The 27,670-nt window shown below is 33.9% G+C and overlaps 1 protein-coding gene across 1 annotated transcript in view; it reads right to left on the bottom strand.

Moving 5' to 3' along the window:
• The window catches only part of LOC125056805 (T-box transcription factor TBX20-like), a 74,884-nt gene that overhangs the window by 7,099 nt on the left and 40,115 nt on the right, over positions 1 to 27,670 (bottom strand). Inside the window, exons 4-5 of the mRNA XM_047660093.1 lie at positions 26,115 to 26,388; positions 5,414 to 5,649 (exon numbers count right to left, since the gene is read on the bottom strand). Coding sequence (XP_047516049.1) covers positions 5,414 to 5,649; positions 26,115 to 26,388 — 510 coding nt within the window. The remainder of the gene's footprint in view (positions 1 to 5,413; positions 5,650 to 26,114; positions 26,389 to 27,670) is intronic.

The following is a 27,670-nucleotide window of genomic DNA, read 5'->3' as shown; positions in this document are numbered from 1 at the left end:
TGTAACTTAATACTTCGAACCGTTAAGAATAATTAATAATGCTCCCTACTGTTTTGCAGATTAAATGAGCTTTTCAATATTTAAGTATGGCAATGATTCAATTGTTTAGACTGTAATCTTCATAAATATTATAGGATATATATATTTAATGGAATTGATACAATTAGTTTCGATAGTGCTCCTATTTTTTCTTATTAATGTATTTTTTATTATTATTATATTGCTGTGAATGGTTGCAGCTTATAAACCTTTTTTTTTTCAACCTTGGCGATTTACCGAGAGACGGAGAGATATTTGCCGTCATCTTGTCCGTTCTACGCCCTTCATGAGAACGGGCTAAATGTAAATTTAGAAACAATTTTTTTATTGACGTTCATCAATGATAAACATATTTTTTTGAATGTTATTTATTACATTATTACTTAAAATACGTTTATAAATCTTACTTTATTTAAATTTTTTAGACATTAATTGCGTTTCCACAAACCCTTCTGTAACCTATCTTTTCCTTATCCTATGATCTTTGGTCATAACACTTTATAACACTAAGCACTAACTTCGATAAACTAAATGAGACAGTAGTCTCTATGTAGTATTAGTTCTAAAACAAGTATCGTGCCTGATAACAATGGTTCAAAACGAAACAGTTTTATTTTAAACTATTAGTGAATACTACGTCACTATGTTACTAAATATTTTTATATAATATTCGGATATTTCTAAAAAAGATTTTTCCTCTAGATCCTTATAGAAAACATTAATTTTAATATTTAACTATACTTATAAATTTTGAAAAAGAAAGCTTTCATTTTAAATTATCTTCCAGTTCCCAAATCAAGAGCGTAGCTTGCAAGTAACTCCGGCACTTTGAAATCGCCATATTTTGGTGTACGTCATGCTTCACTTGACATGTTGAAACAAAGTGTCATAGTGAAAACTAACAAACTATTTAACGCTTTTTTTACTTGACCAAAACCCATGCCAGTCCTAATGCAATAAAGTGGAAGAATAATGCACGACAGCTAATTTTATAACTATAAAAACGTTTTAATATTTCTAAACCTAGTAGCATAGCTGAACGCAGTAGCAGAGAGCCAGTAATTGTGCCGATAACATCTCGAATTAGCCGTCAATCAGTCGAGTGGTGAACTATCAACGCCGACGCTGTATCAATTAATCCAAATCGGTAGCCACGCACTGACGTGCACCGAGATTGGATTATTAAAAGGTTCACTAATCTGATCGCTCTATAACGTGACTCAGACATTTCCCAACGTAATAATTCATTTTGGTTAATAAACTTCTGTTCCGCTTTTAGTTATTGTGTGTTCTATTTTCAAATTAAAATTTAATATTTTTTTAGTACCTATTTCTCATTCTATTTTCAAATATTTGTAGAGTTCTGCTTTTAGTTAAAAACGTTCTAATTTCAAATCTTTTAAAAATTAAATATTTCGTATTGGCATAGATGACCATTGTCAGCAAAGTTCTATTTTCAAATAATTGTATTCTTATTATGCGCGTATTAACTAGAACTAAAATAATAACTAGAACTCATGGTAGGTAGGTACCTACAGCTGATGAAACGTGAAAACATTTTTAATATCTAAATTCATAACATACCTACTTACATGGCGTGGCAAAGCGTGATCTTGGTCTTAAGAGCTGATTAATAATTTAGGTAAAATCACAAACTACGTTCGTATTTTCAAGGATATATCAAGCTAAAATTATCAAGTTGGTGAATATGGCGTGTTTCGTGTTCACAGGAGAACCGGTCGGACGATGGGCAGTTAATAGAAATGCGCTTTAATTTGTCGTTTAGGGTATAATGAGCAACGAGCCCTGTGATTACGCGCGCCGCCGCCGCCGGCCATGCTCGCTGTTGACGTGCGCTGTTTCCACACAGAGCCCGCTATATTTGTCCTACTAAATGTTCTCGAACATGAAAACATACGTCGAGTGGCGCTAAACATTTCACCTCGCATTTCTGCATATGTTTAGAACTCGTTAAGCCAGAAGAAGTAGCCTTCTGTGTACGAGGAAATTGGAACTTACTAGATTTTTATATACAGTTTTTAAACTATTTATAACGTCATTCGTTATAACTCTCTATATCTCTCTATAACTTGTAATTCGTTATAAAGAGTCTTTCATCATTACATGAACCTAGAAAGTTTGGCTTCATTTTTCAAAGAGATATTAGTCCCACTTATTCTGAGTTTTTCTGTTCGAAATTAGACTAGTTATTTCATGGCCTCATTATTTTCAACGTGACTCTGTAAGATTTATAGAAATTTAATTGTAATGACTTATCTATAAGAATGATACTTCAAGAAACGAGAAGTCGTTTTATGCACTTCATAATAATTGAAATTGATCATTCATTTGTTATAATTATAATAATAGGACCTCTTTTAATCCTAAAGCTATATGTTATATTAGTATAATATATCACTTAAATTTATTTGTATCAAAACGTAATTCAAATTTTTTAAAACACACTAAAGAGTTCGAACCTCATATTACAGCTATGAAACACACGTTTCTGAAGACATCTATCAATATATCACAACTGAGTTACAAATTTTTTTTCAATACAAAAAGAGCTCAAGTATTTCCAAGCTAGGAACAGTTTTTATTGGAAATTTCAACTGTCTTTTTTGGTATTGTTCTTTACTTATTATTTATGTTTCCGGTTTAAATCTTCCCTGAGCTTCAAATATTTCAAGATCATAATTAGCCAAACGGTGCCAAGCAAAATAGAGTAGGTATTGAATTTTTTTAAGTTTTGGCTTTTTGGTATTTAGTGTTTAAAAAAAGTACCTTACGTTTAATTTTGAAGTTTAATTGGATAATCTAGAATCTTAAAGTTCGCTTATGGAATTCGAGTTTCAACTCGATTTTATCTTAATAAAATCGAGTTCCAATGGTAGTAGATAGTATGGGAACGCCCGCTATGGGCCTCCGGCAAATTCTCGCCTCGTACCGGACGGCACAACTTAAGCATAATGAGTTGAAATCAAAATTACTCGAAACAATTTCGAATGAAACTCGCATTTAAAGTGCAAATATCGTTTAATCACTGTCGTATTACACTTGTCTGCAGTTTAATTTTTGCGAGTAATTCGATTCGCCTTTAGTCACAAATTAAACGACTTTCCACTACAATTTTCGACAATTACAAATTACTATGACACCGTAACGGTTGTCAGACATATCTCATATACCCGGTGAATTAACTAGTTTTAAAAAACTATTTTAAATTTAGTTTTCCCCGAGCGAACTGAAGTGTCATAAATAAAATTAAGACTATAATTTCATTTGGAGGTTCGATTAAGGCTCTCAAAATCTTCGATCAGCATTCGTACCGCAATCAGCGAAGGCATCTTTTATTCATGTTGGTAACACCGCACAAATTGCAGGGCGGCCAACCTAATGCCTTTCAACTGTTGCTAATAACCTGCCAATTTATCAAAATGCCTCCAGCGCATCGATCCCGAGCAGTTTTGATGTTACCTTGACTGACATTGTGTAAAAGGTGCCAATTAGAGCATATGGGCTTTTAAATTGTGATGATTAATCGGTTTTGGATTGCCAAAGCTTTGATATAGGATATATCAATTTGTTAGTCGATTACCAGTGAATTAGCTTTACGTAGATAGACGCATGCCTTGTATAGGAACGAGAGTGTTTTTGATAAATATTATACTATTATTCCATTGCCGCGAGAACCTTTTAAGTTTTGGCCACAGATTTTTGTAACTGTTTCGTTATTTTTTTCTAGGCAATTAGGTAGGTGGTCAGCCTACTGTGCCTGATACACGCCGTTGAATTTTTAGCATTTCTCACAATGATTTTCTTCACCGAACGAGCGAGTGTAGATTAATAAAAAGAAAATTCCATTGGTGCAAGACTATAGTGAAGAGGCGCGCACCCCCTGACGCCATCGCTAGAACCGTTCTCGTCTATGGTCCCTAAAAATGTTCCTTCAAAAGGTGAAATATTGACTCCTTAAATCATTTACACACTGCTCTATATGTACTATTATTCCCATTAATTGATTGAAACTCTTATAGAGAACGTCGCATATATAAAAATCACTGGCGCTAAAATCATTTTATCTGTTGTATGTTTCATTTTAATTTTTTTTTTTCAATCTAATAGGCAAGTTGATGATCAGCCTCTTGTGTCTGGCACACGCCGTCAACTTGTCGGTGGTTTCATCACGATGTTTTCCTTCATCGTTCGAGTGAATGTTAAATGCAAACATAGAAACAAAGTCCATTGGTTCACAGCCGGGGATCGAAGCCACTAGGCCAATACTAGATCTAAGGTTAGATATTTTTCAGTAACGAACCCAAAACCTTTCTTAGAAGAACAAATAAAACATTCAGCTCATCATTTCCAACGAATATTAATAATATTTTGTAGGAGTAATCCATTCCCCCAAGCGTTAGTGACATTTAAATAACCTACAGTTTAATAAGCATTGGTAATTAACTTTCGTTTTATGAGAGCTTATAATTTATTCACGCCGCAAGCTCTTCTAAACCGTCTAGTAAATACTTATGTATTCAATTTGTGGCAACAGATGGCGCTACCCAATTTTCAGATTTATTTTTAGTCAATATTAAAATATTCGTATGGAGTAGAGCCTTTTGGACCGTGGTGTTCAAGTGCACAGGCGCTAATTAAAGATTTAAGTTGGCACCTGGTAGATAGTACTGGTGACATCAGAGCTGGTGCTTTCCTTATTCAACAAATAAGTATCGCAATACAGCGAGGAAATGTAACCAGTGTACAAGGAACACTGCCATAGGGAAACTTTTTTAATTTGTTTTAACTTTATTTTTATTTTTATTATTAGTATTATTTTTATCATGTAGGTTAAGAAAAGTGTAAATACTGTATATTTGATTGTTATGATTACTAATTAATTATCTAGAATAAAATTTCTACTCGTGTTTATAGAAGAAAGTATGGAAATAATTTAGTAACTTGAAAATTGCGTAATTAAAAATAATGGTAATTATGATTAAACTAAGAAAATAAGTGTGTGTATCTCTCTCTCTCTCTGGGTGTGTGTGTGTGTGTGTGTGTGGCGAGTGGGTGTGTTACAGAGTAACAGTTATTAAATCTTCTGTTTTATTATAACTCAATGTCTTCAGCCAAGTAGTAACCGTTCATAACTAGATAGTGGGTAAATGTTAATTTTTTCATTTATTTTTTTTATATAGGTAAGAGACAGAATTATGAATCAATCTGTCGAGATTAATAAATTATATTCATAATAATAAGCCCCTTCTACTTCTATTAATATTGCTGCTATTTTTTTATTATAGTAACATTTTCTTCTACTTCGCTCTGTGTTATGTCGATGTTAAAAAACTGTACTCAAATGTCAACTCACCTATCAAAATCTGTCAATCTCGACGAATCTCGGAAGCCTTTAGCAAAAGGATTGGAGTCAATTTTAAGTTTCGTTATCAGCTGGTTCTGGTACGCCGTCACTGCTGTGAACACAGTTTCGGGGAAGACGAAGGTTCTATGCTGCTCTCTTGAAAGATCTGTGATGGGCCCACCTCCCTCCCTGATCTTCACCAAGTGGATTCGGGGCTGGTATCGATGCATTGAGTTTAACACGATCTGTGGAAGATGTAAATAGGATGTGTAATTAGAGATTTTTTATTTATTTTCCATTAATTTGTTCTATCTTAACAGACTACTATAACAATAACGACACAATGGCACCTATACCGCTAGTGTTACAATTAAAAATACATCTATATATATATATATATATAATGAAAATGGTCTTCGTTTGAGGCTCAATCACGCCTAAACCACTGATCGTATCGACATGAAACTACCACCATTCGATGCGAAATTCAATGAGAATTTTTCCTAGATGGTTTATGGCTATTTATTTATTAAATTCCAACGTTCCTTCATTTTTTTATTGCTGTTTTACTTTTATGAAAATTTATCCATACGGACTTCACCGCGGAAACATTCGGGGAGGCTTCCTAGAACCTCTAAACGTCAACATCTGTTAAAAACTCGATTTTCGAAATATTTCAATTTTCTTAGCGGGAAGTTAAAAAGAAGAATAATAAAAATATGAAAAAAAAATAAAATAATGAAACATAAAATTTATTTTAATTCGTCCAGCAAAGCGGGCGCGAAACGGCTAGTATATGTATATATAAATTGTTTATTAAAACCTAAACATAACAATCACATATTTACAATTTTCTTAACCTAGCAATAATAAAAATAATCTATATATATAAAAGAAAGTCGTGTTTGTTACAACACTTATAACTCGAGAACGGCTGGACCGAATGCCATGGTTTTTGATTTGTTGGATTTGTTTCCGTCCCGAATAGCAGAATAAGCAATAAAATATCGGATAAGTTACCGAATAACAATAAATTAATTAATTAATTTTACGAATGCAAAAACCATATGGTGCCATCTGTTGACAAAACTACGCATCATTTTACGTCGAATTCGTGTCAGTTCAAGAAATTCCGATCTTGAGGTGAATGAGGAAATGCATAACCATGCTTTGATCCTGATCAAAAGATGTTGGATATCAGAAAGTGCTTAACATGCAGTATCGCCATATTGACGCTAGAGAGAAGATGCCTAATGTGTAAAACTGCCATTCTTCTTTCGCAATGGCAAGCAATAAAACATTTCTGTATTTGCAAAAAAGTTGTATTAATGTAATACTTAACATTAATGAAATCCTAAAATAAGTTAAATTAAAGTAACAACGATATTATAAGGTTGTAGGGCGGAACGAAGTTAGCCAGGTCAGCTAGTTAAAAATAAATAAAGAAATTTAAAAAGTTTGGTCGCTGTGACAGTGGTACCATTAACGCTGGCAGCATTTCCTCGCTGTATTGCGATACTTATTCGTTAAGGAGGAAAGCACCAGCTCTGGGATCACCGGTACTATCTACCAGGCGCCAACTTAAATCTTTAATAGGTGTCTGTGCACATGAACCATAAAACTAATTAAAAACATACCAAGTAGGTCTTGGGAACTCAGCAAACAAATAGGTCTACCTTAGAAATCTTATTTATTACTATTATTGTAATTATTAATATAACCTACTTTAATTTAGGTAAATAACCTCTAAATGTTAATGATTATTCCTACCGAAGTAACCTTCAGTAATGAGTAAAATAATAGGACATATTTGTGCCTATAGAAGATTCCGGCCTCTAGGATAAATTGTCAAACTTCTTTCAACTAAAATACTCTTAGTCTCTTTCTTTCAAATTGTGTTTACACTATGGTAAAAAGAGACAGACGAATACTTTAGTTATTGCAATGCAATTTTTTTTAGAGCCGCTACAACGCCTGCGGCTAACCCCAGATATCGTTATTGCCTGTCACCCGCCGTAGCCTGGTTCTAAGGCATGCTGGTGTCCTCACGTTTTCCTTCACCACTTCGCAAGAGTTAATAGGTACAATGTGGTTTGAACCTACGAACTCAGGGATAAAAGTCAACGCTCAAGCCATTAAGCCAACACTGCTCATTAGTAAAGGACTTCTGATATTACGGCGAACAGTGACCGAAACATTCAAAGGGATAATAATGCTTTATTAAGTTTATAGCGCACAATATCTTATACAAGACAGATGTACGAAATGGCTCAACCGGCGCACCAATATGCAAATTTAGTCATTAGGCACACCGCAGACACGCATACGATTAGACAATTACCTACAATATAGCTACATTGTATTTTATGGTATCATTACAAAGGCCAACGGACGAGGCATTGCATCTAAGTGTCGATAAATTTAATTACTGACGGCTGTTGCAATAATAAAATACTTATATCGCGAAAAATATTAATTTGGGAGTGTTTAGGCTATGCCTGTATGAATAAAGTTCATTTTTCAACTCCTCAATTTGTTCGTGTAGTCCATAGTGGAGCAATATTTTATACCTACGGTTTTGTACCTTTAGTGACGTTTAGAAAATTCATAGCTCAAACTTCCTAAAGCGGATTTTTTTAAATAAATTTTTACGCTTATTTATTGATTTTTACGCTTATTTATTGATTTTTACGCTTAATTATTGATTTTTACGCTTAATTATTGATTTTTACGCTTAACTATCGATTTTTTTCGGTTAAGGGATTCTTATTCAATTTTATCTGTAATATTTTCTGTTAAATTATGTTTATTAGAAACAAATCGAATTCTGCGTAGTGTTAACTTGAACTTAATATTCATTTTAATTTACAAAAACAGGTTAGGTTAGGATAACTGTAGTTATTAATAACATTGCCTTAACTTTGTGAGACGAAAATATTTCTCATACTCTATTAATTAAAAAAATAGAACGTACATTAAAACTAATTTTTATATCTGTACTGTTCATTACTTGTAATCTGTGGGTCCTTTTAAAGTCCTACAATTCCCGCCATTTCTGTTTGCGCTACTGTCACAAGCCTCCCGCTTTTTCTCTAGTCTTATCAACTTTCTAACTTCCTCTTTTATTGTACCTTGAGATCCAGTTTAATACTTTGTCTTACCAATTGCCCCGCCCATTTCCACTTAAGTTTATTTATTTATGAAGACTGCTGAATTCTTTGACTTGTGTTCTTATTACATATATGTATATTCTGAAACTGGGTATAACCCAAGTACCTACGACTATTTTTGTGAATTTTTAATTACGTTTAATCATAATTTAGAAACTTAATTCCCTTGTTAATTAATTCATTAAAATGCGTTATCTAGTACATAATAACAGGCGGCGTTCTCTCATTCACGTTGTCGGTAATTAATTTGTTGTAGTCCTGATGTGATGGGCTGATAGTCGCCATGTCGGCAAATTGCTCTGACTTGCCGCTGATGATATAATTAATACTACGTTATTAGGTAATGTTAAAATTAAGATCTATTGAGCGTAAAGGTAATAAATGTTTTTTGTTCTAAAGAGCCGATTGAGTTATTATTCTGAGCCACAATAGGTATTTATTTGCATTTTTCAGATTATTTTGAGCATGTCTCATCTCTTAAGAATGGATTTTCCTATAGTTTTATTCATCAATAAGGAGACATGACTGATAAATAGAAGATATGTAAACAAATAAAATAAATCAGTGGCGCTACATATCTTTTTAGGTCTGGGCCTCAGATTTCTGTATCTGTTTCGTGATCATTTGTCAATCTAATAGGCAAGTAGATCAGCCTCCTGTGCCTAACAGACGTTGTCGACTTTTTGTGTCTAAGACTAGCGTTCGAATGAATATTAAATGCGCATATGGAATGAACATCTATTGGTGCACAGCCGGGGTTCGAACCTACGACCTCAAGGATAAGAGTCGAACCCTGAAGCCACTTGGCCCAACCTAAAAACGTTGTAGCACCACTGATTTTTTTAATCGTAACTAACCAAGGTACGTTATAATTATACAAGTCATATATACGTATAAGTAGAATAATAATCATTATTTAACAAATCAACATTTATTGGCTCCAACTAATACATTAAAGTTAACCATAGATATTAAAAAGTTAAAAGTTACGCGAGCGATGCGTTGCTACGTGCTAAAATTTAGAGTGTAATTGAGATTATTTGACTTCCACATAACCTTCGGTGAAATCAAAGATCCTGGGCGTGGCAGGCGTCATTAGGTCGCCTCTAATTTTCACACCTGCGCCGGAGCCTTAATGAATTACGTCTGAGGGACCAGCCCATGCTCTCCGATAATTACTACCTACAGATCTGATGATAACAATTCATTAGTTATCCGTTTCTATTTTGGGTTGCCATTCACAGATTACGATGTGTTATTTAATTATATAATGTATTTATTTACACATCGTTGTAGTAATACAGAAAAATAAGACAATTAAAATTTGTCATGTAGGAATTATTGTGTCAAGTTAGTACCGTTTATGTCAAATGGAAGAGACTAGCTGCCCACGACGCAGGGAATGTTAGTGTGGGCGCTAGTGCTTTTAGCTTTTTTATTATGAATAATAAAGTTCTTTCTTTCAATTCTATCAAAATAGTTAAATAAAGAGGAGGCAACTGGCAGCCTTATCGCTTTGGAGCGATCTCTTCAAGGCAACCACTGTGAGAAATAAATAACTAATGAACCTACACGTACGATTATTTAAAGATCTAAATTGACATTTTCAAGGGTAAATTTTGTGTCCAGTACATTTTCTACCTGGCTTTGTCAACAAATAAAAATATTTCGGTTTTATCTACATATATCTTTTACGCGTGAGGCTTATGTGAAGTTATAAGATATATGTATTGATTTCATTCCTTATTTAAATATTTAAAAAAAACTAATATTAATAATTAACCCTAGAGTATATAAGCATCTAACACTACCCAATAATAATTCTGGACCAACATAGGATTGAAGTCCAAATAACCTATAAATGTAGCCGTAAAAATGAATTCAAATTACTTAAGAGCCATAATAATAATTAGATAAATAGAATTGTTTTAGTGTTAAAATTAATGTTACTAAAATTTTCAAGATTATTTTCACATTTGCTTAATTCTTTAACGTTAATTGTATACATATTTGGATAATTAATTGTCTATAAAGCCTACGCGACCTATAAATTACCTTTGTCTTAACTAATAAATCAATACAGCTATAAATTAATGTCTAAATGGCAGTAGGTGTTTCATTTTTTTATCACCTGCAACTATTGCAATATTTAAAAAGCAAACAAGTCATCTATCGTGATGATTTATGACTTAAGTCAAGAAGTTAATCAAAGTAGGTAATGTAAAGTCACAGATTATTCATAAAACATATGAAGTATGTACCTACATAAAAAAATAATCTTCATTGAATACGTAGGACAATGAACAATTGTCTTTGGATCTGTGGTCGTCTCGAAGTATTTTTATTAGGTACAATTAAATCAATCAAAATTTAAACTTTGAATTTTAAAACTATACCTATAGGTAATAACATAAAATTATCATGAACCAAAACTAGTCGCAGGTTTCTTTATAATTATGTTTTTCTACACAATATTTGAAAAATCAACTGCTATTTTTACCCCGATATTGAAATTTTCCCTTTTTGTTAAAGATTACAACTTTATATATTGTTGACATTTTTTCTTATTTCAAATTACATTTCCCGCCAATAAAAAGAAAAATTACTAACAGCCAGCTATTGAAAAAACCAAAATTAAAAATGTTATGTATAATAAATTATCTGTGCATTTTAAAAATCGAATCCCAGTCTCGCCACAGCTGCGTTGTTGAACGTGCTTAGTATTCCTAACCCCGTCTAGTCTACTGAGGCGTGAGACACGCACCGCATGGAAGCCGCGCCCCCAACTAACGAGCAAAGGATATTAATCTTTAATATCTAAGAGGTAAGATAATATATGGCCTGCAAGTGAGAGCGATGGCAGATTATAGTTGCGGTGGGGAGGCGTTGGGTAGTCCGTTGGGACGAGGGGAATGGTTTACGGAGGGGGACAGATGCTTAGCGAGCGTTGAACGGGACGGACGTTAATACAAGTTTAAGACTCTAAGGTTTGCTTTTCATAACATGTATCTGTGTATTATTTTATTCAATGTTTTAATAATGAAATTATTTGTAGAGATTAATCTTGTATGCGTTGAATGAGTTTTTCTTACAAAGTTTTGTAATAAATGATTGGTCTCGTAATGGACTTTGACCGCAAATCAGTTCCCGCGTTATTTATGAATAGCCCAGAGATTATACATGATTCTCGAGTATTGAAAACAGATTAAATTGTACAACTTGTACGAGTTATGTTGTCATTAAATGGTATCTGTGTCGTGACGTGTTGGCTTAAGAGAACAAAACAGTGAGATGTCATCCCGGTGAACCGGTTGATATAAGCCTTGTCGATATTTCGATTAGCGCGCGAGGCCTCGGATTACGGCGGATTGTCGCCTCCGTGGCGCACCGACAAATTGCCTCATTTGTACACCTACCGCCGCCACATCCCTATACATTTTGCTTTATTTACGCGAGTCTAATTAAAGAGTTCAATCAAGGCTTTAAGGAGAAAGCTTAGTAGATTTTTTTTAGCGAATTTGTTGACTCGACTTTTTTAAAGATTCTTAACCAACTTTTTTACTCGCGCTACTGTTTTTAGGACTCAGATTTGAAGTTTCTAATATGCAAGTAGATGAGTAGCCTTCTGACAGACGCTGTTTAGGGTATAAAGCATGTCGGTTTCCTCACGATGTTTCTCCTTATATGAGCGAATGTTAAATGCGTAATATACACGAATAGTCCTCAGGGATGAGAGTTGCACACTGAAGCCACTAGGCCAACACTGCTCGAACTGCTGCTTTCTTTACTCATGGTATTAAAAAAAATATATAAACTGTCTTTGTCCATACTTATAAAGAGAATTCCAATTTTTTTTTACAATTTCAATACTACATAGTTTCTGAGTATCGGCATTCATTCAAGGTTACGCGCGCCCAACGATTTTATAATTCTCTCTGATCAATGCCTGCTTAATGACTTCCTCCACTATTTTTGGTCTCCAAAGAAAGTCAGCTCTGGGATCACCGGTACTACCTGGCGCCACCAACAACTACAACCCCACGGCCCAAGACGAACGAAGGGAACAAAGCCAAAGTTTGAGGAAAGATTATATTTGAACCGTTTATTTTAAATTATAATTAATATTACAATAAATAGCTTTATAGATTTAAAACTACGTCGAACTATGACAAATGACCGCTACTTAATCTATAAATATACTACCTTATATCATTTAGATTTAATATGCTGTTTTTACTTAGAAGTTAAAACAAAAATTAGCTATATTTATAATGTAAAGTATTTCATTGTTACCATACAAATATCATGCGACGGAAACAAAATTAGCAGTTTCTATATTTCACTGAGACATTTTAATTTTCTCATTATTTTATGACATTAATTAAGCATCTCTTCATTCCCACGAATAAGTAAATGATCATTAGTTGAAATTAATTTGTTTGTTTGCCGCCGGCGAAATCGATCAAGGTAGGAACCCACCCGACTTGGAGTAACTGTATATTATAGTACCTAACATTTGTAATTCACCTGGTACTTTTCATATACATTCGAATCGATGATTTCCAGGTTATATACATTTTTTTTATAGAACAGAGGGCAAACGGGCAGGAGGCTCACCTGATAAGTGATACCGCCGCCCATGGACACACTCAATGCCTGAGGACTCGCGAGTGCGTTGCCGGCCTTTTAAGAATTAGTACGCTCTTTTCTTGAAGGACCCTAAGTCGAATTGGTTCGGAAATACTTCAGTGGGCAGCTGGTTCCACATAGCGGTGGTGCGCGGCAAAAATTGCCGTGAAAAACCTTGCGTCTAGCAGGTTGTCTATGGATATCACTTAACATAAGACGAGCTTTCTGTCCAATTGCCCCCCCTGCTCTATAAAAAAAAAAACTTAAAAAAAAATATGATTCGCGAATGTATAAAAAAAACGGTTAATTTGCATTGAAGGTTATGCGCATGCCAAGTCACAGTTTCAAAATAAACATTGAAATCTCTCTTTGTCAAATCTATCTTTTCTATCTCTAATAATATAACTGTGTTTAACATTGATTAATACAAGTTAATACGAATCTATTATGAAATGATTTATCGATCACAAAAACAAATATTGATATTTAATAAATGGGGATTAATAAATTGTTCTTTAAATATTCATCTCGTTCTCTAAAGCTGGGTTTCGTAACCTTTGGTCGTTACTAAGTATAACGTCAATATACTACTTACCTGACTTATCTTGGGTTGTTATTAATTGGTTTGAACTTAGCAATGAAGTAAGAAAATAGTTACTGTAAAATTAGAATTATGCTTTTGATTCAAAGAATATTTAATAATTATAATTTATTTGCAAGAATATGTTACAAAAATGTTATGGTGGTACAATCTAAAGTTCACATATCCGCCACAAAATGTGCAAATTTTACTTTTTGGAATTTGACATATAATATTATGAATGATGAGTTAATTCTTCTATTATTTGTAGTGATAAAATATCACATTATTAGTTATATTATTAGATGCGATATCAAATTAATATTAATTATAATGTTTCAAGCGAATAATCATGAATAATATTTTTTTCCAAAAGTAGTACATTAAGTCGTTAAAAAGTCTAGTAGGAAGAACTTTAATGTTTTTGCGAAATTATTAGGTATAAGCCTTGATTGCCATATAAAAGCCGTTCTATACAATTCCAGATTAGTTTTTGGCACAGCCAATTTCTCCCCTTGTCTACTTGGACAGATGTCTATTTCCGTTGACAGTCATAGATCAATAAACAAGTACCAGACAATATGACGAAGTAAGACAAATAAAGAAAGTATTTCAAAATGTATCTCAAGTCATAATATCCGCTTGAGCACTGTCAATATGTCAATGTTTAAATACAAATTATTGACAGCTATTAAACTTAAGACTACATTGTATTTAAGTTGGAATAAGGCTCGTTATACCTTTTCAACTGTTAACATCTTAAAACAAGAGCAGTTGGCCTAGTAGGTTTCGTGCGTCTCTCATCCCTAAACGTCGTAGGTTCGATCCCCGGCTGTGCACTAAAGGACTTTGTCTATGTACGCATTTAATCTCGAACGGTGAAAGAAAACATCGTGAGGAAACCGTGACGGCGTGTGTCGGGCACAGGAAGCTGATCACGTGATACATCAATCTGAAGCCCAGACCTAACAAGGTTGTATCGCCACTGGTTTTATTTAGCTTAGAATACAGTCACACATACCTACTCTCATTTTCCTTCTAAATAAAAAAGTACACCGCGTCCTTCGGGTGATTTGAATCGGTGTTTGTTTGAAAAATTTGTATTAATTCATAAGAAAGGTTGAGGAGCCCTGACTTACACACTTAAATAATGAATTTATGCAAACAGCGTGTCAGTTATGAGATGTCAACAGACGTGGGCGATGAACAGTCAGGCTGAATGTGTTCATTTTAATATTTTTATGGCAGGATTATTTAAATATAATCTGTAATTAATTTAATTGCAAATTAGTTTAAAATGTGCTGAGGTAGCCGATTCTGGAACGATTTTTCAAAGTCGGTTAAAAACATCGCATTTCGTTCTCCAAAAATCAAAGCACTGATATACGTTGATAAAGGCAAGTAATAAGATGATTATAATATATTCCTATTACCTTAATTTCAAAGCTCTTCATATTTACGAACATATAAGCAGTGATGGCCTAGTAGCCTGTGACTCTCATCCTTGAGGCTGTTCACCAATGGAGAGTTCTAGGTATATGAGGAAATCATTAGACCCAGTCGACGGCGTGTCAGGCACAGAAGGCCGATCCGTGCCTATAAGAACAAATGACCACGAAACAGATACACAAATCTGAAACCCAGATCTAAAAGGTAGCACTACTGTTTTATTCACACTAGTTTGGATCCCCAAAAGTTGACCGATTAACAGCTAGAACCTATAAGGTGGTCTAAAAATTTATAACATAATTCCATAACTCCAACTTAACGAAGAGATATGAGGTATTAAAACCATTCTTGGAGTTTTCATTTATCCGTCGGGCGATAATACCTTTTTATTATAAACATACTTCAATGCATTATGGTCGTGTGATATTTATTTAGAGGAATTTGTTTTGTTAAATACGTGTTCGATTCTAGAATAAATACCTCTGATTCCACTTGCCAAAGATTTTTACATTCGCAGAATCGAAATGCATTCAATAAAACTTTTTTTAACTAAAAATAATTATTTCTTATCTGTGGTAGGCAAATGGGCAGGATATCTGATAATAAGTGTATGGACACTCACACTGCCAGGAGGCTCGCAAATGGTTGCCGGCCTTTTAAAAATGCGTACAGTCTTGAAGGAACTTAAGTCCAATTGGTTCGGAAATACTTCAGCGAATTGGTATTTGACAAATTGGTCTTACGAGTTACTACAAAAGCTGTGTAAAAAGGCTTACTATGTATATAGTTAACGATTATCTAGTTGATAAAAGGGCCTGGGACTAGTGCTAGACAGGCTACTTCTAAATAATTTGCGATATTTGTTTTAAAATAAGTGTTGTTTTATGGTTTGCTGTTTTAAAAGAGTACCGAGAGTTTTTTACGCCGGCTTTTTCTCTCGGCCTACACCCTAGTCTGTCTTCTTTGCCGATGAGTAGGTATGCCTACAAATTCAAATTTAATGACGTGGAATAAGTGATACATGTATCTTATGTTCCATAATAAACATATTTTATTTTATTTAATTATTTACAATAAGAAGATATAATTATTTGTATATACAGCTTCCTTTAAGTGTTTAAAGTAACAACAATTTTATAATTCAATCAAAACATTTACAATTGACACATTGGATATAAAGCCAATGGTCTGGGTCACTTTCGATGAGTCAGAAAACAGTTTTGATTGGCTTCCGTAAGCTCATTCACGTGGATTATTTTCGCATAAACTTTATATGAGTGTAATGAAATAAATATATTTTTAAAGTGAAACTTTTATTACATCGCCTCAAACTTTTTCGTCTGTGTGTTGCATGTCGCGTGACGGTCGGCCGCGGAGTAGGGATAAAGTGAAAGGCGTTCGTCATAGCAGCCAAGACCAATATGGCGGCGCCTATAGTTCGCAGCAGCTGACCGTGTAGTGTATATTTATTTAATATGTGTATATAATCTAAATAATTATTAAGTATTATGTATGTCGTACTCTCTAAGACACAGATTTCAATAAAAATATTCGTTGAAGACTTATTCTACTTTTATTATTTCCCATTATCATTCCAATTTTCCAAGTATAAAATTAAGATATATAAAGCGATTTTTATACCCTTAATGGAATATTATTCCAAAAATTTTTAGTTAAATGTCTATAATGTGAAAAAAAAAGTTTCACTTTTACCATGGTTTCATAAAACCACACAATCCTTTTTTATACATTTGTTTCTAAAGCAAAAGATGGCGCGTTTTGTTCCTTTGTGATTAGTCAATTGACACAGACATGTCATTTCTCTTCACCAATAAGAAACAGGCGAAACTTCACTCTCTATCTAATATTTCAGAAATTTTGATTAATTTATAAAATATTTTAACATATTTCATAAAACCAGAGTTTACTACTAATAATAAATATGACAAGTGTAAGAAACATCGCGTCGGACCACCGAAACACCATTATCGCTTGATTAATACACGACTTCGTATCACTGAACTCGGTATAAATCTTCCATACATTAGCATACAATGAAACTACTAGAACCAAATTCCATTGACGACAGGAACAAGTAAATATTGACATTCATCACTTTGTATTAATGATATTGAGAGTACGGAGGAATCCAATCCTTTGAGTGAGGATCATCTCCATAGCTAATTGTTTGCACAGAAGAATCACCAACACACTCCGCTGGCTCTGCGACCCAAAAAGTGTCTTGGCCTTCGAAATGAGAATCGTCCAACGCTCCCATTCCTTTGCTACCAGCGGAGTGAGTGTAAGTGAGTGAGAAGAATCACCGACACACTCCGCTGGCACTGCGACCCAAAAAGTATTTAGCTTCTGAAATGAGAATCTTCCAGCGCTCCCTGTCCTTTACTACCAGCGGAGTGAGTGTAAGTGTGTGAGAAGAATCACCGACACACTCCGCTGGCACTGCGACTCAAAAAGTATTTAGCTTCCGAAATGAGAATCTTCCAGCGCTCCCTGTCCTTTACTACAAGCGGAGTGAGTGTAAGTGTGTAAGAAGAATCACCTACACATTCCGCTGGCTCTGCGACCCAAAAAGTATTTAGCCTCCGAAATGAGAATCGCCCAGCGCTCCCATTCCTTTGCTACTAGCGGAGTGAGTGTAAATGAGTGAGAAGAATCACCTACTCATTCCGCTGGTTCTGCGACCCAAAAAGTGTTTAGCCTCTAAAATGAGAATCGTTCAGCGCTCCCATTCCTTTGCTACCAGCGGAGTGAGTGTAAGTGAGTGAGAAGAATCACCTACACATTCCGCTGGCTCTGCGATCTAAAAAGCGTTTGACCTCCGAAATGAGATACGACCAGCGCTCCCTGAGTGAGTGTGAGTGTGTGTAAGTATGAGAAGAACCACCTACCAAAACGCGTCCATGGATTCCAGCTTAGTTGTTATGGCGTATACGTTCAATTCCCTGCCAAACAATAATTCTTTCGGATTTCACAGAAGGCAAAAAAAACTACGAAAGAATGTACGGGACTTCAAACAAAATAAAATCTCACTAACAATATGCAATAACTCCGTCTTTCAATACTTCAATTAACTTCGCTCATAAAAATATAGATACGATTCTCGAAGCGGACATGTTTGCCTAGAAACGATTTCTATCGGCAATAATTATCAGGTAAGAGTGATTTGCAGTCGAGTTTTTAGTTGCTAAGTAACGAGAGAAACATTTTCCTGTGGAGCATCGTAAAATGTTGGATTTAGTGATCGCGCGCCGGCTGTGGAGGTGACAACCTACAGCTCGTAAACTTGCCGCTCAAAACAAATATGTATAAGTTAATAATTTTCTTAATGTTTAAGTCAGAGTTTTACTGGATTTTATTTACTAAATCTTGCCTATACTCTTAGTTTGTTGCAGTGATTTTGTGGGTGATCAGTGCCTTCCTTTTTTGGTGAAAGGCATTCTCGTGATGATCTTCATCGTACTACTGTTATATATAAATTCGTACTAAAAAAGTGAAATTCTTACGCACGTGGACATGAAAGCAGGGCCTGATAAACCGTCAACTCAATTCTCAACTCAACTCTATTCTGTGCGATTAATAATAAGTGGAATTGTTAACGCTGAATTTTTGGTGTCATATCGAGAAAAAAAAATTTAATCTTAATTTTCCTATTTTGTTTTCAACTGGACGACGAACTTTAAAAAAAATGTTAAATCAATTTGACTAAATCTTGTTTATAGTAAAAATGTTACTTATAATTAACCTTTGTTCCATTGATTCTAAGGTCCTATTTTATTTATTTATTTATTAACACTTCGTTGCATTACATTATAAAAATTTAACATAATTAAATGAAAAGGAGGGCAACGTGCGGCCTTATCGCTTTCGAGCGATCTCTTCGAGGCAACCACTGTGAGAAAAGAAAAAAATGTATTAAATTAGATAAGGTAGGCAAGAATTGCAAAAATACATATTACCTACATATAGTTATTAAGATAAAAAAACTAAACTTTTGTGAATTGAAGTCGTACCGTATTCTACAATATGATTAGTAAAATATTTATTCATTATTCATATTCAACTCTTCACCCCTATTTTCTAGGAATAAAAATAAACGTCCAGCGTCATTACTATCCATCTCACTATTAAGAGCTGTCTTTAATACATAGCAATTTCAGAGGCATAAAGTCGAATGGGTACAAATTGGTGTATTCCTAGGCATTAGGTGTTATTAGGCTCCATTTCATTTTTAAATAATATGACTTTACACCTTTAGTTGTGCTTAATAATAAGCTATATAAAACCTTGGTAGTTCATTCATTACTCTTTGTGTCCGAGAGGTACTTTGTTGGCTGGATTTTATCGACTAGAAAGTAATTTCACTTACATTATTAGACAACTTTTGTTTTTCAGTTAGTGGTGAATACATTTTAACATATGCTTTTACTACGTAGTCATAGTTCCCGTATTATATATTAGTGTTATACTTTTACTTTGGAGTTAGCGGCAATAAAAAAATTATCTTTAGAAAAATATACTAGTAATGAGACTAGTTTTTCGTCCGACTTCGATTTTGTTCCCTTTGAGTAGACTCTTGGGCCGTGGGGTTCAAGTGCACATTCGCTAATTAAAGAGTTAAGTTAGCGCCTGGTATATAGTACCGGTGACCCCAGAGCTGGTGCTTTCCTCGCCTAACGAATAAGTATCGCAATACAGCGAGGAAATGCTGCCAGCGTTAAAGGTACACTGCCACAGGGACCTAACTTTTTAAATTTGTTTTAATTTTCTTTTTATTAATATGTATTATTACTATGTAGGTTAAGAACATTGTAAGATACTGTACTGTTATGTTATGTTTAGTTAAATGAATAAAATGTGACTAGTAGGACAAATACCAGGCATTGGAATTTTTTTATCCAGGTACTAAAATCAATTTTGGGTCGCTGATTGAGTGATGTAGATTCCGACAGATCACGAAATCATTCTTCTAATCAAGAATTATTGTTGTTATAAACGTTAAAATAACCGTCGCAAATATCAAAATATCTTTGTTTATACAGTAATAATCGAAGGTTTAACAACATTAAGTGCGTTTGCACCTGTTATAACATTCGTTATGATTTACTGCGTTAACCACGGCACACCCGCGCCCATTAATTTTGTTTACAACTCTTAATTATGACAGTAATATCCGAATTCTAATCTAATTTCCTAAAACTTTCTATGAGAAAAAGTTTTGCATAATTCTAAATTATTACCCAAACACACCGTTTCTATTATAAAATTATGTTGCCTATTAACATTTTGCGTCTTGTTAGTTACTTGTTTTTTGTAGCAGTTGTTGCTGTTTTTTATTCCTTTTGGCTTAATACACGAACATTTTTAATCCAGGTGACTTCAATACAAATAGTCGAGATAGGTACCTACTCGATTGTGAGGAAGTTGCATGGATTTGATTAGCTCTGCGCCTTCTTAAGCTCTCATGATATTTTCACACATCTACCTATGTGACTATATCTCTGCTATAACATATATTCATAAGTCACTGATTGTCCTCCTTATAACATATGTGTGTACTTATGTACACGCGTTAGAAGAAATACTTCTATGGCGTAACAAGATAAACTACTTTTTAATTTTTTTATCTTTCGTCTAATTCTACATTTGTAGAAAAAACGACACTAACAATAGAAGAAAGGTATTTAATACATTGAAAGTTTTATTATAACGCATTATCTAGTTAAATAAAGTTTATTTAAATTTCACAAAACAATATTTCTAGATAATTAAAGAAATGGACATTTTTTTTAAATGTTGACTATGCTAACTTCAGGGTGTCGGTTTTTTGTGACGGTGTGCACGCCCATCATAAAAATTTACTCTCACAATTTTTCCCTAACGCGCCAAAAGAAGTATTACTTCAATAAAAATATAAAATAGGGACTAAATTGTAGAGATTTGTAGTTAATTTGTATTATATACATATACAGGATAAAATTGAGTGTTGTCAAATTGCTAGCAGAGCGATGTCAAAAACGTATTTCAATTTAGTCATAAATCCCGCAAAAGTCTCGTCACTGAATCTTATCCAAAGTACGTATGTGAGGATAACTTAGAAGTAGTATCGGCGTATCAAATCAACAGTAATATCGTTTGTTTTTCATAAATTTCGACATAATGCATAATTATGACACATTTTTATCCCAGCAATTACTATTCAAATGACTAACTGTTTCTTGTTTGCGTTTTTAATTACTGTTGATATTTTTACGCCGTTAACGTACACGAACATGAAGGTTATAAAAACAAACGCGGACAGGTGATTTCAGTAATATAAATTAATAAAGTTGCATCCTGCGGCGATGCCTTCCTATTAAATACACCACGGGAGCAAACATCGACGCTCATTACAATCACCTATAACTATTTTATGAATCTCATATAGTCTCAAAAGCTTTCTTAGTGTCTTAGACGATAAAAGTTCTTATTCGATCTTCAAGTGACATGGAATTTTCACATTCTTGGAATTCAAAAGATAAATTAATATATATATATATATATATATATATATTAATCCTATAATTATATAATTCCTTTAAAGCCTATGCTTTAAAGGAATATATTTTTTATCTGTATATAATTAAAATAATAGAAACTATTGCGCCCCATATAATTCAGTTTTTGTAAATTGTGAAAAACAAGGAGATATGGATGACTCTTATAGCTAGAGTAGGTAATATAAAAATCCCTACCTATTTCTTTATTCATTAGTCTTTTGAAAATCAAATATATTTGGTAAAATATTTAGCTCCAAATTACTATGAATGACATTGTATATTTCCTTAATTCTATAGCTATACTTCTATACTAATTTATGATGTAATGATGCAATAAGTCAGTAATTGATAAATATCAATTACATTGAAGAAATTGACGTTAAAGCGTTTGTTATTTTTATTTGATAACAATATTCGCGCGCAATTATATACAAAATATTGTGACAAGACGTTGTCCTGTCTTGACTCTGAATATTAAATTTAAATTGGTATATAAAAATAAATATTCAAAAACTTAGTGTATATTAATATTAGCTCAATGATCTACGATATTTTCAGCGGTTATTCTGTCAATCGCTGAGAGTTATCTAAACTTAATATCTTCCTAAAGTTTTCTTTCATAAGAACCTTTCAAACAATAATAAACACGACAAAAAGGAATTAGCAAAATTATTCCATCCGTTCACGCGTGAACCAATGCATAGATTTTTATAGATGTATCACTATATATAACAGATAAACGATTATTATTTAAAGAGTTCTTCAAAAACATAAGCCTATTTTAACATAACTAGCTAGAGTGCAATCTACAAATTAAAATTTTATGTTAATTTTGGGAAATACGTTTTTAATTACAGACGCAACGGTATACTTGTAATTTTAACAATATTCATTAGACTCAAAGAGCCGTTCATTAATCATTAACATTCTAACAAGTAGCAATTTACTATTAAATGGTATTTTCAGTTTCATAAGAATTCACACACCATTTGTATGAAATGTCGATTAATCCTAAAGCACGCCAAGGTGATTATAATTATAATGAATTGTATGAAATGATTTTTTTAGGTGACAAATTGTGCACGAAAAACATTTTGTATTCCTACCGATAACAATGTTTTAATATCAATTAGCGTAGCAGCTCTTGATAAGCTTTTGGAATCACTTAAGTATTTCTCTCGTCCTATAGAATCGCTATTAGTGTCCATAAAAAAAGACTATCAGAGCACAGCCAGGTTTGAAGGTCCACCGACCTGCCGAGTAGGTTTATCACACCTTAACGCTACAGTTAGTCTACTTTTTTAAATATTACATTATAATTAAATGTGTAAATTTTTTAACACATAGCTCAAATCACACTTCGCAATAATTATAATGATATTTAGTTATTCTGAACAATTGTCTACTTAATTTAAACCCATAAATTTATTTGATAACTAGATATAACGTTGAAATTTGTATAATTAAAATATTTTTTGCTTAGTCAAAGCTTTATCAAGGCCCCTTGAACTACAGGCCCTTATTGTACTAATCTGTGGCTTTCTACAAACGCTAATAAAATTATTCAGCACCATTCACAGAGGTAAGTTACAAGGCTCGAATGCTATTTTTATTGGAATACCGGGGGTTGATTAATTCGTCGGTTTCATGGACTTTTTGTTCCACAATTAGGCACGATATACACGCATAGGCTGCGTGGATATTGAACGCGTTTGCGAGTGACCTACGTTATTTCCGGGTGAAAATTTATAGCTCATTACAGTAAAAACCAAAAATTTTACATTAAAATGCTAATAATACAATCTTGAGGCATTTCAATTAAGTAAATTTAATTTGTGCCATAACGTGGATAAGATCTTATGGAAAGCTAATTAGGGATAGTTTTTCGTCAGTTGGTCCATCCATCATGGGGCCACGCCCTACCGGTTCCACTAGGCTGCTCTTTGCTCTCTCGTACTGTTTACTATTACTTTTTACAATTAGTAAGCTAATTATAGCCTTCGGGTTGCGTTTTAAATTGAAATAAGTAGATATTAATAGCTGTTTTGTTTATGTGTAGAAGATAGTGTCTACGTCCGTATATAGGAGACCTCAATCAGGAAAATTATTTTTCGGTATGAAAGAAATTGTTACATTACTCCTCGCATACAATGACAGTATTATTGTATGAATTTTTTTTTTTACTTTTTTGACAAATTAATTGAGAAATTATTTATAGAAATTCCATCCCGAAAAAAATATGGAAAAGCTTTTACGGGTTCTTAGTAATTTTTGTATTAGTAAGTTTTCGTTTACATTAATATTAAGATACTATCAGAAAATAAGTAAAAAAATGCATGAGCGCTGATGTATATACACAAAGATTGACCTTTTATACGAGAAACATTCGAATAAATAAACAATTCTGACAAGTAACAAAACGATATTGATATTATAAACAAACGGTTGTCTGATAATCAATTAATACCAATCTATCCATTTAATGTGGACAAAGATTTCGTACGGCAATGTATGCGGTAGGGGTCTATTAACGCTGGTCGGGTGATGCCATTTGATTGCACCTGCGCAGGTATGCTAAGCCGGCTGTCATATGACATGTGCGATCGTTGGCTCTCATTATGCTACCCGAGGTGTCCGCGATGCAAGTAATTTCAGGTAATTCTATTAAATTGCCCAAAGCTATGTAATATCAGCAAATACTGACGCTTTTTAAAGTGAAACTTCTTTAGGAACATGAGGGTAATTTTTACGAAACGTCACGAAGATGTGCAGCGTTTTTGTCGAACAAAAGGGAGAGAGCGTTTGAGACCGATTGAGAGAGAGTGAGTGTTCACCCTGAATTACCTTATGACAAACTCTCTTTTTAAAACTAAAATTTCGTAAAGAGAATTTAAGAAATACATATTAGTAATTTATATTTTATGCAAATTTATTTATTGAAATTTCAAATGCCGAATTGTAAATTAACATGCCACGTGTTTTTATCATATCATAATAAATTTCAAAAATTAAATTTATTATTTGTATTAATTTTCAACACTTAATATTTTAATGACAATTAAATTCCTAATATATATCTTCCTGTTTACCTCCCTCTAAGTCTCGAAAATCTAACGTTTTAAATTTGTATAAATAAGAAGAGTTAAAAATTTGTTTGCCAAAGAAATTTCACTTCTGACATGTACGTAGGTACTTTGTACGCACGCACTTTTTTTCCTAGAACAAATTTACTTAATCATTTTTCCCTCTAGAAATCCTTCAGCAGGGTCTTTCTGTAAGATGATTTGACATCAGCTCAATAGTAACGTCATTTAACGGCGATACAATTTTGATGCTGATGTCACGAATGTTGACGAAAGACGGGTTCGCTATTGAAGTACAGACTATGCCTATATTTCCTTAAAAGAAAGATGGGACAGCAAAGTAAGAAACCCTAAAGGAGTTACACCCTTTCTTTAACTAGATTTTTTATAGCTTCCAATTTAACGATGTATGTCTTGCTTATTCTAGAATATTCTACAAAACAAAGTCTAAATAATAAACAAAAATGAATATTGATTTTGCTGATAGTACATGCAAGTGACAACATTTATGTAAAACCCACGCGATGCCTACAATTATCTCCAGTATGAGAAACCAAATGTTCCTGCAATTATGACCCTTTAACTACAGAGAAATATTGTTTAAGTACATTCTCTAAGTAAATTTAATCATCATAATACTACTTGTTAACGTTATATATAAACATATATGTCGCGCTACAACCTTTTTAGGTTTCTCAGATTTCTCTGTTTCTGTTTCATGATCATTTGTCAATCTAATCGTAGGTGATCAGCCTTCTGTGCCTGACACACGCTGTTGACTTTTCGGGTCTAAGGCAGATTTCCTCACGATATTTCCCTTCACCGTTTGAGCGAACGTAAATATGCAGAAAGGCCATTGGGGCACAGCCGGGGCTCGAATCTACGACCTCAGGGATGAGAGTCGCACGCTGAAGGCACTAGGCCAACACTTAATATATTTAAAATATTCAAACTACTTTTATTATGTTACACAACTATTTTAGAAGAGTCTATCACTTGTGTAACCAGAGTCAAATACGAATATTAAATATTAATGTCTGTTATAAAACTTATAATTTATGTAGGTAAATAAACCTATTGGTATGTTAACGATTAGAGTTCACTTACAAAACACACTTAAAATGCAAGCCACGGACTCAAAGTAATTAATCATTCAATTAATTATGAGGACTCCATAAACTTTATAGGATACTTTTTAGACCAATACAATATAAAGTAATTAGCTATAATAAACGTAAATACCTGTCCGTTTTTGTCCATTTCGTTGTTGGTGAGCTTGACCTTCTCGAAGGAAACGACCTGCTTGCGCAGCTGGTCGCCCGAGAAGGGAGAGTCAGGGTGCGGGTAGAGACGCGCGGGCGCGGGGGGATCCGCTTTGCCCGCCACCAGCCATGACGAGCGGTGGTAGGCGTAGCGGTAGCGTTTGCCATCCACGGGCACCACGTCTAGTAGAACGCCGTAACGCGCCTCTGCGCGGCATCCCGCGAATGAGACGCGAACCGTCGGGAACATGCGTCTGTGACAAAACAAAGCAATATTTAAATATGGAACAGCTGTGGTCAGACATCTCGCGGTTGACAGGTGAACTAAGATAACGTCTGTGGTAAACCTAATACATTCAAATACATATGTGGTTGCAATCTGTAGACTATCTACTGTAACGCATGATCGACACGAGATCTAGGTTATAAATGTGCAACACTTTGATGAAAGACTTCAATATATATATATGTCCTAGATATTTGATTTTTTTTATTGCCCTTTTCATTGTTTATATATATTTTAATTGCATTGTTTTGTTCCATTATTTATGTCTAAGTATTTGTAAATTTTACGTAGTTTTGCACTTCCTGCGCCCACCTTATCTAATTTTTTTAAATTTCCTTAGAGTGGTTTCCCTCCTTTCTATTTAATTATTTTAATTGTACTGTATTATTACTTACAACGAATTGTCAATAAATAAAAAGAACAATACGATAATGCGTGGTTGTAGCTTTGTGTATCGCAGTTTTACTGCTAACCGTCAAAATTAAGCAAAACACATGGTGTTTAAAAAAAATGTTAATGTATCTCGTCAAAAAACTAATAAAGATTCGGCAGCGGACGGTGACTCGTATAATTACAGGGTGAAACGCGAACTGGGAAATCAAACAAATATGATGTATTCGATTTTAATGCACCCCTAAATGGAGCGAAGCGCTTCCTGCCGGCCCACGGCGATAACATCGCTCAACATTTTTTATTATAAACGCTCTCATAATTCCGAAGGCTAAACACGAAATCATAGATAACCTCAAAATTGTTTGGACCTATAGATTGTAGAATCATAAAGAGTGAAAGGATGAATTATAAGCGTTCATAAAACACGGACGGTGTCAACCATCCAATAGCGTAATAAATGCGAGAAACCTATAAAATTCCTCAACCCGACGATAAGGCACGGTATTGTTGGTATCGTGGTCATAAATAAATCGTATTAAGGAGCGTTTTGAATGTTGATCCGTATCCGAGATGGCCGTCGACAATAAGTCGCTGTCAGTGTCGTTTATGAGTGTGTCGTTAAGCGGTGTCGCGGGCATGCGCCACCCAGCGAGGCTCTCTAATGAGATACATCCATCACGGGTTGCAATCGATCGCGATTTGAATACCACAAACAAGTCCTGATTAAACGGGCGAACTCAGCGAACATTTTTCTCCTCGTAAACACAATGAATCACACGTGTGGAACATCTTTTAAGACACACGCATAAGTATTTTTAGTTTTGGCAATTACTTCTGTAATGCGTAAAGCCTTATTC

This window comes from Pieris napi, chromosome 15 (genome assembly GCF_905475465.1).
Source record: "Pieris napi chromosome 15, ilPieNapi1.2, whole genome shotgun sequence".
NCBI classification, from domain to species: domain Eukaryota; kingdom Metazoa; phylum Arthropoda; class Insecta; order Lepidoptera; family Pieridae; genus Pieris; species Pieris napi.
This window is presented reverse-complemented; position numbering and strand designations above follow the sequence as displayed.